This window comes from Colossoma macropomum, unplaced genomic scaffold (assembly GCF_904425465.1).
Source record: "Colossoma macropomum unplaced genomic scaffold, Colossoma_macropomum, whole genome shotgun sequence".
Taxonomy (NCBI): Eukaryota; Metazoa; Chordata; class Actinopteri; order Characiformes; family Serrasalmidae; genus Colossoma; species Colossoma macropomum.
Genome location: NW_023494806.1, coordinates 8,037,020 through 8,049,202, shown reverse-complemented (window position 1 = coordinate 8,049,202; position 12,183 = coordinate 8,037,020). Strand labels below are relative to the sequence as shown.

Genomic DNA, 12,183 nt, shown 5'->3' with positions numbered 1-12,183 from the left:
AACTGGCACTGTACATGTAATGCGTTTTGCCAATTATATATAATTGGTAAAAAGCTTTGTGAAAACATAAATTACTTCTTGGAATATATCAAATGCTTCAGGCAAAAAACAAACACTTTGCATTGGATCTTTCAGGCTGCCTGCGACGTGTTCTGTGTCGGCGACGATGTGAACATAGAAAAGGCAAATGATTCATTGATTAGCAACGACCGCAGCTGGAAAAAGAGCAAGTTCCGCATGACGTACACGGCTGAAGCTCCGACGCTAACACAAGGTACAGTATGGCCTCGGGAACAAGGCCGCTTACACTCAATGATTCATTGTCCTACAAACCCAGTACTCTGCTTTTGTATTACAATCTACTTAAACCTACTCTTTATCATGCATGGGTCTCATGGTTGAGGGTACAATAACGGCTGTTACTGCCTCCCTAAGTGCAATTCAAAAATAATACTCAGCATCAGAAAATGCCATGTTTATTTATAACTGAAAAATATAGTTTGGCTGGTGCAAAAGCCGTGCCAGAGAATTTGCGGATGGCAGCATATTTCTAACCCTTTCTTTCAACTTTGTGCAACATCAAGAAGCAGAGCTGCCACTTTCAATTCTTACGTCAAGTGGCTGTGTGGCTGTATGCTTTTAGCTTTTGACTGATGGTTGCGTTTCTTCCTCAGCTCTCTACAATATTCACAAGAAGAAGGTGTATGGAGCGAAGGTCTTAATGAGACAGAACCTTCAAAGTGTCAAGTCAAAGTAAGTGATCTGATAAGTGAGCCGGTCCTTTATGAATATACAGTGCATTAACACGTCATAGACACTAAAGCAACGTTCAGCTTCAATTAATATATTGACAATATAAAATATTATATTTACTTGTGATAGTCATGCTAAATTGCTTTCTTGTTTATGTTAGAAATGCATAAGGATGATTTCATATGGTGGAACCTTCCTGCTGCTGGTTGCATAAATCATAACTGACAGTTGCACACAGCAAAGTTGCAACACATTTGATAATGAAATGCAACACTAGATTTTTTGTATTGTATTGTTTAGCTGTATAAAATCATAAGCATTTCGGGACACAAAGGAACCTCTGTACTGTGAAATATTAGGATGTGTCAAGAGAAGAGAAAATGAGTAGCCTACAGTGGGGTCAAGAAGACTGAGACCACATTGAAAATCTAGGATTTTTTTATTTAAACCTGGAAATAAACAACAGAAGCTTTTCAAATTTTGATCCTTTTAAAACAAACATTGACCATGTATTAAGGTCTTTGTATTCCTTCTATTGAAGGTCATGTTTAGACGACTCTCTGGTGGATCTGATCTACTCTTCAGAGGCTTTTGCACAATTTATGGAATCCACGCCAGATCCATTACATGATGTCATAAAAGCCAAAGGGGGAGATACCAAATACTAAGAAATTCTGAAATTAATGTTCAAATTTCAATAATTCTACTTTTTGTTCAAATTCTTAAGCTGATAATGTACTTTGTAATAAAAAAAAAACTTTGTATTAAATTAGAGTAAAATGCAAAGTTTAAACATTTTTACTAGTGGTGTAACACTTTGAGCTCTACTGTAGCTACATAGAAAACAATAATAGCAGGCTAACAAAGCAGAACAAATGATGCTACAAGCAGCTGTTCAAACAGCTGTCATGCAAGCTAGTTAGACTAACTGGTACCCAACAAATACGCAAAGTTATTTCAGTTGTTTTTTTGCAGTTGATATAATTTGATGTGGTCATGTGGTTTATTATAGTCAGGGGATAAACTGGAATTGTGAAGATGAGGAAGCCCATTTTTTTCATATATATCTACTGCAGTTGTTCTCAAGGTGGTCCTCAGGGCCCCCAGATGATCCACATTTTTGCTAACATAGGGAGCAAAAATATGGACAGTCTGGAGGACCCCAAGAACCAGTTTAAGAACTACTGATCTACTGTTTGTAGAAGCGGAACAGTTTAAACAGCAATCTTGTAAACCTTTGTTGAAAATGTTGTTAGATTTTGTAATATATTGTTTTTATAATAAAATAAAACAAATTAAACACTTTACAGTCAAGTATTCAATGTCATCCAGTCAGATTTGTAAACATGCTACTGAAAACCCCAGTTCTCCTACCACATATCACTAACTAATTTAACTGAATTGAATTGGTGTAGCTAGCTAGATGAAAATGTGTGACTTTGAGTACATTTAACAGCAGTCTGTTAGCAAAACATCAGGCTAAAGTTCACGAGATGGCTTTCAAATTCCATGAAAACACTTTTTTAGAACAGGCCTACAATATGAACATGTTTCGTTTTAGGAATTCATTGGTGACAACTGTATCTGGCTTTGCAAATTTGGCTGGATACCTGCCATGTCACTCTTCCATTTAAGAAGCATCTTTGTGCTAAGATGATTTCAGGAAATCCAGCCCTGATTGGTTTTTCAGACTCACCTGATGAGAAGTTCACGAGCCATCTCATGAACTTTAGCCTAATGTTTTGATGTTTGGCAGCTACCTTGTGCTATTTAGCCAAGTGATGGCATGAATGCTCCATTTGTTGAGGCTTCTGTGCAAACAGCACAGAGCGGTGGTTGGTTGTTACCAGTTCACATGCACATAAAGCCCAGCGCATGCTACTTACTGCTGTATCTTCTAAGTCGGCGATGCGGTAGCAAAGCCTTGGAATCTTTCCTGTTGAAAGACTTTTGACCATTAATTAATGGCTGTGTTTATATGCCAGCCTGATTGAATACATTCTGATTATAGATTAAGACTGAAGTGTTTATATGCTCACTCTACTCAAAAATCTGATGGAAAATCTCTGTTTACATGCACACTGGAAGTAATCCGATCCAACATTACGGGTATGCATAGAGTACCACTTAGTGTAGATGTTACCATGACAACGAGCATCACGTGAGTCCAGTCAGAGTGAGATGAGCAGCAGTGAGCAGCGCTTGTGTTTTTAATTAGTTTAAAATGATATCAGACTCAGGAAAACGTCCTTCACATGTCCTTATTAAAGAAGGCCGAGAGGAGGACGTCGTGTTCTGAGACACATAAGATGGACGTCCGTCCCACCGCCGTCTTTTAAAGATCAGAGCATAAACTTCGTCTCCTCTGCAGACCAGTTTCTGCTCCATGTTGAACATTGTAAACTTTTGCTATGACGTGATGCACACGATCAGAACGTACTTAAACTTTCCGATTGGGAATGTAATCAGATACAGACGTTTACATGGTTATTATTCTTCTGTTTATCAGATTATTTACAGGATTACCCACCTCGTTCAATCAGACAGAAATTGTATTCTGAATGTTCTCAATCAGACTGGTCTATTCCGATTGAGGTGTTTACATGGACATATTCTATTCTGATTGAGCTATTAGTCGGATTATTAATGAATTATTAGACTGCATGTAAACATGGCTAATGATGGATGAGTTCCATACGATTAAAAAGTGAAACAATTGGCTTGCTCTAAAAAAATAAACATAACTGATTCAATGTGAATATGATATTTTATTTTTGCATGTTGCAACAGCGTTTGTTGTATATAGAATTATGTTTGATTAAATGCCTATTGTATCAATGTTTGCAGTTAAAAAAATAAAACATGGCCAACTGCCTCCTACTGGGGGGCCATGGCCCACAGGTTGAAAACCATTGATCTAAGCTACTTAAAGGTTAAAGCATGTTGAGCATATAATGAAGCAGCAGGATGGATTCGACACATATTTACATGATTGTGGGATTCAGTAGAAGATTACGAGAAAGACAGGCCACTCGTATGAGACTATTTTGCCAGCACAGTTTATTACATCAGATATTTAAATGGGTAAATTCACAAAGACTGTTTTGGAAACTATTTCGATTTCCATCACTTTACAGTACTGGAGCTCAGCTTCGGGGCACTCCAGCTCAGTTTAGCTCAGACTTTTTCATGAATTTGTTTCACAAAGCTGAGACAGTCGCAGCTGTTATGACTTTCAAACGAGCGTCAAGTGAGTGTCGGGATGCTGCAATGCTAGTGAAACTTAGTTCCATGTAAGTTTCAGGCAGCTAAGGTTCAGTGAAAGTCAGCCTAAGAGGCAGAACTCTTCACATCGGTGTTGGATGATTGTTCTCAGCTTCAGTGCTCACCTCCTGTTGACTGCAATATCTCTTGCCAGATCTCTTCAGGAATACAGGGCTAATCTGAAATCAGCGGTGCGTTACCTTAATACCTTAAAGCAGGAGTACCCGACCTGGCTTCGGTCGAGCTCTGCTTTACCCGTTATCTAATCTAATCCAGCTAATCAAGATTCTTCAGCAGCATCTGAGTGTTACAGCCAGGTGTGTTGGAGTGGTGTTGGATAGAAACTCTTCAGCTCAGTAGATATCAAGGAGCAAAGTTCGTCTTACACCAAGTTTTACAGGAAGCAGTGTGTAGGATTACTTGATTAGCATCATATCGACAACAACAGAAATAATCCGTTTTAAAGAGATAGCTATGCTTTTCGGTAGTGAACCATATCATAATATCTTAATCACACAGAGTGCCTGCCAATAAATTGCTGAATTACTTCTAGACATGGTTATTATATTCAAGCTTTTAATACAATGAACTAGATAGAAGACCCAAGAGGAGACCTTCAAAACTTGTACTTTTTTAATAATAATTATATCTTTATTTATAGAGCACTTTTCCTACTGGTGAGAACTAAAAGTGCTTTAAAGACTGGTGATAAACTGAACACTAATAGAAGAAACTATGAGTGTTAATTTAAAATCATATAAGAAAATGACGGAGACCAAATTAAGTAGATAACTACCAAAGAGACGCAGAATTTTAATTAAATGCTAAGTTAAAGAGATGTGTTTTTGGATGTTTCCTAAAAGTGGGCACTGAGCTTGTCTGTCTAATAAAAGGTGGAATTGAGTTTCACTGTTTAGAAGCATGATAACCTAAAGAGTCCTCTCCATTTCTGAATTTTACAGAAGGCATTTGCAGGATGATGAAGCGGTATAGGCTGTATTTTTATTACCAAGCACAGATTTAATGAAATTTCATTTACAGTCACTTGTTTCACCCATTTTTAATGCATCTTCTTTGACCCTGAATAGGGGTGTGGCAGCACTGGAATAGCACTGTTTGTCAGTCGCTGTATTTGCATGCTCACAGTGCTCTTCTAATACTGCCACACCCCTATTCAGGGTTGATGGAACGTGCATTACAATGAATGAAACTCGTGGCTCCTGATGCGATTTCATTAATTCTGATCTCATCCATTAGGAGCCACTGGCCTTACCTATTTTTAATGCATGTTCCCTTGACCTTCAATGAAGGTGTGGCAGCATTTCAATAGCACTGTTTTACAGGCCCTGTATTTGCATGCTGAGAGCGCACTCCACTCGCCAATGGTACTCAGTACTCTCAAAGCACAGAAATAAGAGGAAACTGCTTTAAAAACACTCGTCCCACGTGCTTACGCACGATTTTTTGTAGGTCAGGCCACAATCATTTCATGCTTTCGTATCATGTGCCTCTTCCTTTTTCAGCCGATCCACCATATACATCCAGCTCCATGCCAACAACCACGAGAGTCTGAAATACCTGCCTGGAGACCACTTGGGAATCTTCCCTGGCAACCACGAGGACCTGGTTACGGCTCTCATAGACAAACTAGAGGATGCACCTCCTGTCAATCAAATCATTAGGGTGGAGTTTCTGGAGGAGAGGAACACAGCACTGGGTAATGACAGACTATATGCAGACTTGTATGTTAGTAAGTGTACATTTATGCAGTATCAGTCAAAAGTTTGGACACATTAAGTCTCACAAGGCAGACGGCAGAGAGTCTGGTGGGTTTTGTCGGTCCAGGTGGCCAACAACTGCCTTCTTTAACCATTTAACATGCAAAATGACCAATGATAAGCTACTGTTTTTGCACAGTGTTTATAGGCAGATGACCTTTAAAATGATGCAACACCAAAAACAGACCCATGTGAAACAAAGTAACGTGTCAGCAAACACACACATTTTCTAAACCGCTTACCTTTCTGGATCATGTGTGGGTTGGGCAAGGTTTGAGGGGGGTTGCTGGAGCCTATCCCAGCAGTCACTGGGAGGTCAGCGTGTCCAGTTGGCCTGAATCCACCTCTTTGGACTGTGGGAGGAAATCAGAGTACCACACAGACACATGGGTTTCCTCCGGATACTCCGGTTTCCTTCCACAGTGCCCGGAGACTCCACACAGTCTCCACACAGAAAGGACCCTGGTCACCCGGCCGGGAAACCGAACCCATACATGATATTTAATTTAATTTGCCAGATGTCTTCAGGAGTACAGAGCTAATCTAAAATCAGCTACGTATTATCTTTATGTAATCTTAATATCAAAATTTGCCTAATATAATTGACTTTATTTAAACATTTCATCGAAAACTGCTCTCCAAATCCCTAAAGATGGGATGCCATGAACTTTTTTTTCTGTTCAGTACTGGCTGTATCTTGCTCCGAAAGGTGCGCAGAGCAGGCAACCGCTTGAAAAAGTTTATTTTTCCATCCATTTTTAAACCCCTTTCAGCAAGTAGTTTCAGAAGCCAACAATATCTATCTTCAATGCTGTTGGAAAGTCATACATTTTCAATATTTCTAGACAGATATAAATAATCTCAGCATATGCAAAGCTTCTTCAAGCATCCTAGAAGCATGTTCATGATGCTGCAAGAGAAAATGCCAAGAGTGTGCAATGCTGCATCGAGGCAAAGTAGGGAAACTTTGAAATTGAAATTGGTTTTGATTAGTTTAACCCCTTAAATGGTCAGGGCCCACCAGCAGGCCTAGTTTTATTACACACTTCTGTAACCTAAGAATAACTCAGCCAGTTTGCATTGAAGTCCCCATAGATACTGAATAATAAGCCTTATTATCTAAAATTTTTTGTTTTGATGTTTTTACTATTCTAAATGTGGAAACCATTAAAAAAAATTAAAGATAATCCATAGGTGTGTCCAAACTTTTGAAAGGTACCATAGCTCTGCAAATGAGTAACATGTAACAGAATAATAAATGAAGTACATACTTATTTACCTTTTATTCTGCCTCTCATTAAGTATAGTTGTCTAGAGGCAGCTGTTCAAAGGCCTGCTTGTGTCCATTTAATGGAAGCCTCAGTCTAGACTTGTGGGTAAAAAAGCCAAACTGAGTAAACATGAGATCAAATGATTCACTAAGTGGAACGCCTGAGGCTGCAGTCTGGTACCCTCTCCTGAACTGAAGAGTTATACATTATAGAAGTGCAGATAAGGATAACTGTCTGATTACTGCTGTCACTTGACTCATGGCTTTCACTGCACAGTTGACTCAGCCAGGGATTCTTTTATGTCCAGCTGCTCAAGGCTGCATCTGAATCCTTTATTGATACGAGAACAAAAGTGTTCAGCCTACTCTAAAGCAGTTTAAAGAGCCCATATCCTACATTTTTCGTGCATCTTGTTTCCCCTGAAGTCCATATATGATATGGTTTTGTGCAAAAGCATTTATAATTCATTTTTAACAGATTGCTTTTCAATTTCATGCCTTAGAATTAAACAGGCTGTTTTTGTTAGTTCAACTTTGAGCCAGGTATATGTAAATGACCTCTGCTTTGATTGGCTACCCTTGTTCAAAAAGCAGTCTGGGCTGAAACGCTTCTTATAACTTCAACTTTAATGGGCGGGGCTAAACTGTTGCTGTTGCAGCTTAGTTTCCATACATATATTTGTCAGAATAAAACCTAATATCTCCATTTTGACGTTTTTCAGTTTTTGGCTTAATTTGAAAATGTCTGTTGACCTTTACATTGTATATAAATTTCATTATGAATGGACCAAAAGAAATGACGGTTTCCATTGACTTACATTAAAAGTAAGGTAGGCTTTTTCCTTCTCCTGTAAAGTTATCATATATTTATCTGTTGTCTGAAAAAGACCTGTGTTTCCAAAATGGTAACTTTACAGGAGAAGGAAAAAACCCACTTTATTTTCAATGTAAGTCAATGGAACCAGACTTTTTTCCAACTAATTTTGGGCCGTTTCTTTTGGTCCATTCTTCATGAAATTAACACATGGTGTAAAGGCCAAAAGGCACTTTCAAATTATGGCAAAAACTGAAAAGCCAACCAATAGGACTTAGTGTGTCATAACGTAGGTACAGCCTCTGGTGTTATTTGCGTATTATTTACTGTAACATAGAAAAACTGTTCATACACTGAAAAAAAGTGATGCATTGAATTTACTTGATTCAAATGTGTACATCATTTCTACATCAGTAAAATATATTACATCTACATGTACCTTAGGCATTAACTGTGTTGTAATATGTTCATGTTGTACACATTTACATCAAGCCAATTCAATCAAGTGAATTCAAAGCATGCCTTCGGTCATGACTCATCCTTTCTCTGGTCCATAGGTGTGATCAGTAACTGGACAGATGAGAGTCGTATCCCTCCCTGCACCATCTATCAGGCCTTTAAATACTTCCTGGACATCACAACCCCACCCAGTCCTCTCCTGCTGCAGCAGTTCGCTCCTCTAGCCACCAGTGAGAAGCAGAGGAAGAGACTGGAGGTTCTCAGCAAGGTACAGTCCAAACCAATACATATACAGTACTCTGAAAAGTCTTAGACAGCCAAGAAAGTTTAAAACTGGTTATCTCAGCAGTAAGGCTGTTTTTGCCTGTAAAACACACTGTAACAATAACCTAAATATAGTTAAACATAACAAGAATGCATTTTTATTATTGATATCTTGGTTATTAGAATACAATTAGAAGACACATTTGGTCCCTGACTTCTCGCTGCACTCCAGCCATTGTATGGATTTTTAAAAGTCCATCAGCAGCACACCTGAATTAATATAATGAAGAATTGATTAGATAAGCTAGACAGAGAATAATGCCCAATGCATCTGGCCACATTTCACATTCTGGCCCCTAAAATAGCAGAGCTTGTGGACCAAGTGGCCACTTGCTTTGGAATGTTTTTACATTTTTTTTCCCTTTTAAACCTGTTTGGTCAGATACAGAACTAATTAGACAAAACATATTTTGCTGCAACTTGTTAACGGTAACCAACATAATCGAAGGACAGTTACAATGGTCCTCCTTGCTGAGATGTGCAATCACTACAATGGCAACGTTCCTATTATGTAAAGTTTTTAATTATTATTTCCTTTTTTCAAAAACAACATCTGTGTTTTTTGGTACTGAAACATATTCGTTAATTATAAATACAATGTACATATGATTAGCATTTCTGTTATTCTGGCCACAAATTCTTAATTTTGGCCACAAGATTAATTTGCCACTGCAAATTTTTATATCTGACTACCTGCAAACTGAGTACTGAAGTAGGGTAGTTTAGTACTGTGAGTATTGGGCTTCCTCAAGGAGAGGAAATGGTGGATGGATGGATGGATGGATGGATGGAAAGAAAAGCCAAATCCCACACATTTCATCCCCTTGTTGTGATGTCAGCACTCATCAGCACTCAAAGCTTTCAGGTGTCTGAAGCACATTTGGGCCCAAAGAGTTTCAATGTGCTTTTAAAAACAGGTTGGAAAAAAACCCTAAATCATTATTTAGGCAGAACCTGCTCTTCATACCAAAGGAGACACTTTGATGAACCTGAACATGATTGTTAAAGCTAAATATATCCACTATATAAATATATCCACACATATATTTAGCACAAAGCAGCAACAAAGTCTTTGTTGAAAAGTAACAGCAAAAATCAAACATCACTTGGAAAATGTCTTCGCACTTTTCACGGGTACTGTAGGTGACTCTTCATGTCCCTGTCCAAGTGTGTTATTACAGTCAACCACGTGCCGTTCAGTCTGATCAGATGTGTTGAAAGAGCACTGTGTTTTTTTGTGTTTTGTTTTGTTTTTTTTCTCCAGTTTTACTCATGCATTCATATCCATTGTCCGTCACTTCCTCAGTGCGCAGCTAAAGACGCCGCCGCGCGTGACTCCAGCTTTGCTTTTCAAATTAGCAGCAATTTTCTCAGTCAGATCATTCATTAGCCCTCCAACTCTCTCGCTTCCCCTCGCCAATCACTCAGTGTCAATGCCATTTTCTTCTGCCTCAGAAATATTTCCCTCTCACTGCCTCCCACTGTAACACGCTTTGCAGTCCTTCGCAATGTTGCTAAAAATGGCTGCCAAAGCAGTGAGTCACCCTCTTCCTGGTTCAGCTGAGTCTCAAGGAAGGATGGAGTGAATGAGAGAAGAGAGAGAGAGATAAATACAGAGAGATGGGGAGAGAATCAGTGGATAGAATACAGGAGAGAATGAACGTGTTGGATTTCTTGCATGGCTTTTACAGTGGAGTTCACTGGCGATTCCCACGAGGTGTAAAAAAAAGGTTCAGTGGAAGATGAAAGTGTGATGAAAGTGCGTCTGGAGGAAAAGTACAGAGACTGTGAAGGTGTTAATGTTATTGTCACCTTGCAGCACCAGGATTCTGTTACCACTTTTCAAATGATATGAATGACTTGATTTAGTCTTCCATCAGGCTCTTCCTGCTGAATTTAGCCACCAAGGAATGGATAAAATTAAACTTTAAAAGGCGTTTTAAAACCTATTTTGCAGTTGGCCCAAAGTGTTATTACACACTTCTATAACCTAATAATAGCTCAGCCAGTTTGCATTGAAGTCCCTGTATTTACTGTATAATAAGCCTTAATATGTAATAAGCCTGGGATTTTAAGTGGTTCAAATAACTTGGAAACCCCCTTTTTGATGTATCTTGAATGTGAGTGGAACATCTGCTTTGGGGGGACTTGTGAGGAGAAGAAAAGCTAAAAGCTAAATTTAGCAAGGTAGCTGGCCACTGAGATGCCTCACCTGGCTTTTTTTCTCAGATTGAAAGGGTAAATAAAGTCTCTGGTGTTCATTCTATGCTGAATAAAGACAGAATCTGGGTTTTCTTTATGATTTTGTTTAACAACTGAGGTAGGAGTTACACTAGAGCTATGTTGGTTGTATTTATTAGCTATAGATTAGTGGTTAGGTTAGCAGTCAGGATTGGTTGACATTACAGGGATTCCCTGGAGGCCCTTTTCACAAGAAACGGAAGTGCATAAACAGCGGGTGAAACAAAGTTGGCTATTGCCTGACGGACAGTCCTCAGAAAAATAGGAGTTTGTATCACTTCAGCTCACCACGGAAAGATGCGTCAGTTTTTCTTTGTCACAGTTGCCAAGATTCAAATTTGAACGATGTGTCCAGGATTGTTGGAGAACACAAAACACAGCAATGTGGGAGTCCAGACTAAATAAAGGATAAAAATGCTTTGTGAAAAAAATTTCTTCACTGCTGTCAGGGTATAATTACGGAGCCCCTAAAGGGCCGTGGTTAAAAAAAAAAAAAGTTAGTGACGTTGCGTTCCCTTGCAAATAAAATGCGTTCCCTCACGAATGTTCTGCATTATGATGCAATCGGTTTGCATTCGCTTGCAAAAGCTGTGCTTTGCTTAAGCTCGGACATGGAGCAGCTCATTGAATTTTACGTTGATCTTGGATTAAAATATAGTGTCACTGAAAATCGAACATGATTAGTGAGCACAAATTGAAGATCGGGTGTCCTCGTACAGTAAAAGCTACATTTACCGAGACTGCTGAGAACAACTGCTGAATGAACTCAGCACAGACTGGCGAAACTGGGAAAACAGCTTTTAATGTTAGCCATGCTAAAAACAAAGCTCTAATGTCATTGGGCATCTCTGGTCCTATGTTTGCTTGCTGTCTGATATTATATTTTGGGGAATTATTATATTATAGGGAATGCATATATTTTGTGAGGGAATGCAAAACATTTGCGAGGGAACGCAATGTCATCAACTTTTTTTTTTTTAACCACGGCCCCTTAGGGGCTCCGTATATAATAATGTCAGCTAACATCTACAGAGCCATAAATTGATGGATAGGTGAAAATAACTATAACTAAAACGCTAGATTAGCCATGTTAGCTGGAGATGTTAAAAGCAGCTTTCTAACAATAAAGTAGTTGGCAAAAACTAAACATGCACACATTCTGGCAGGGGGGCGTGCCGGGGCGACATGGTCCAAAGCACCACTGTAGACATTTCACACAACCACTGGCTCCAGTGAACAAACATCTACTCCTTGCCAAGCACTTGCTCTCTCAGATGCTG

General features: G+C 39.0%; 1 protein-coding gene across 1 annotated transcript in view; it reads left to right on the top strand.

Annotated features, from left to right (window-relative positions):
• The window catches only part of nos1 (nitric oxide synthase 1 (neuronal)), a 99,635-nt gene that overhangs the window by 67,007 nt on the left and 20,445 nt on the right, over positions 1-12,183 (top strand). The window contains exons 19-22 of the mRNA XM_036598862.1: positions 136-274; positions 675-753; positions 5,541-5,734; positions 8,437-8,606. Of these exons, the coding sequence (XP_036454755.1) occupies positions 136-274; positions 675-753; positions 5,541-5,734; positions 8,437-8,606 (582 nt within the window). The remainder of the gene's footprint in view (positions 1-135; positions 275-674; positions 754-5,540; positions 5,735-8,436; positions 8,607-12,183) is intronic.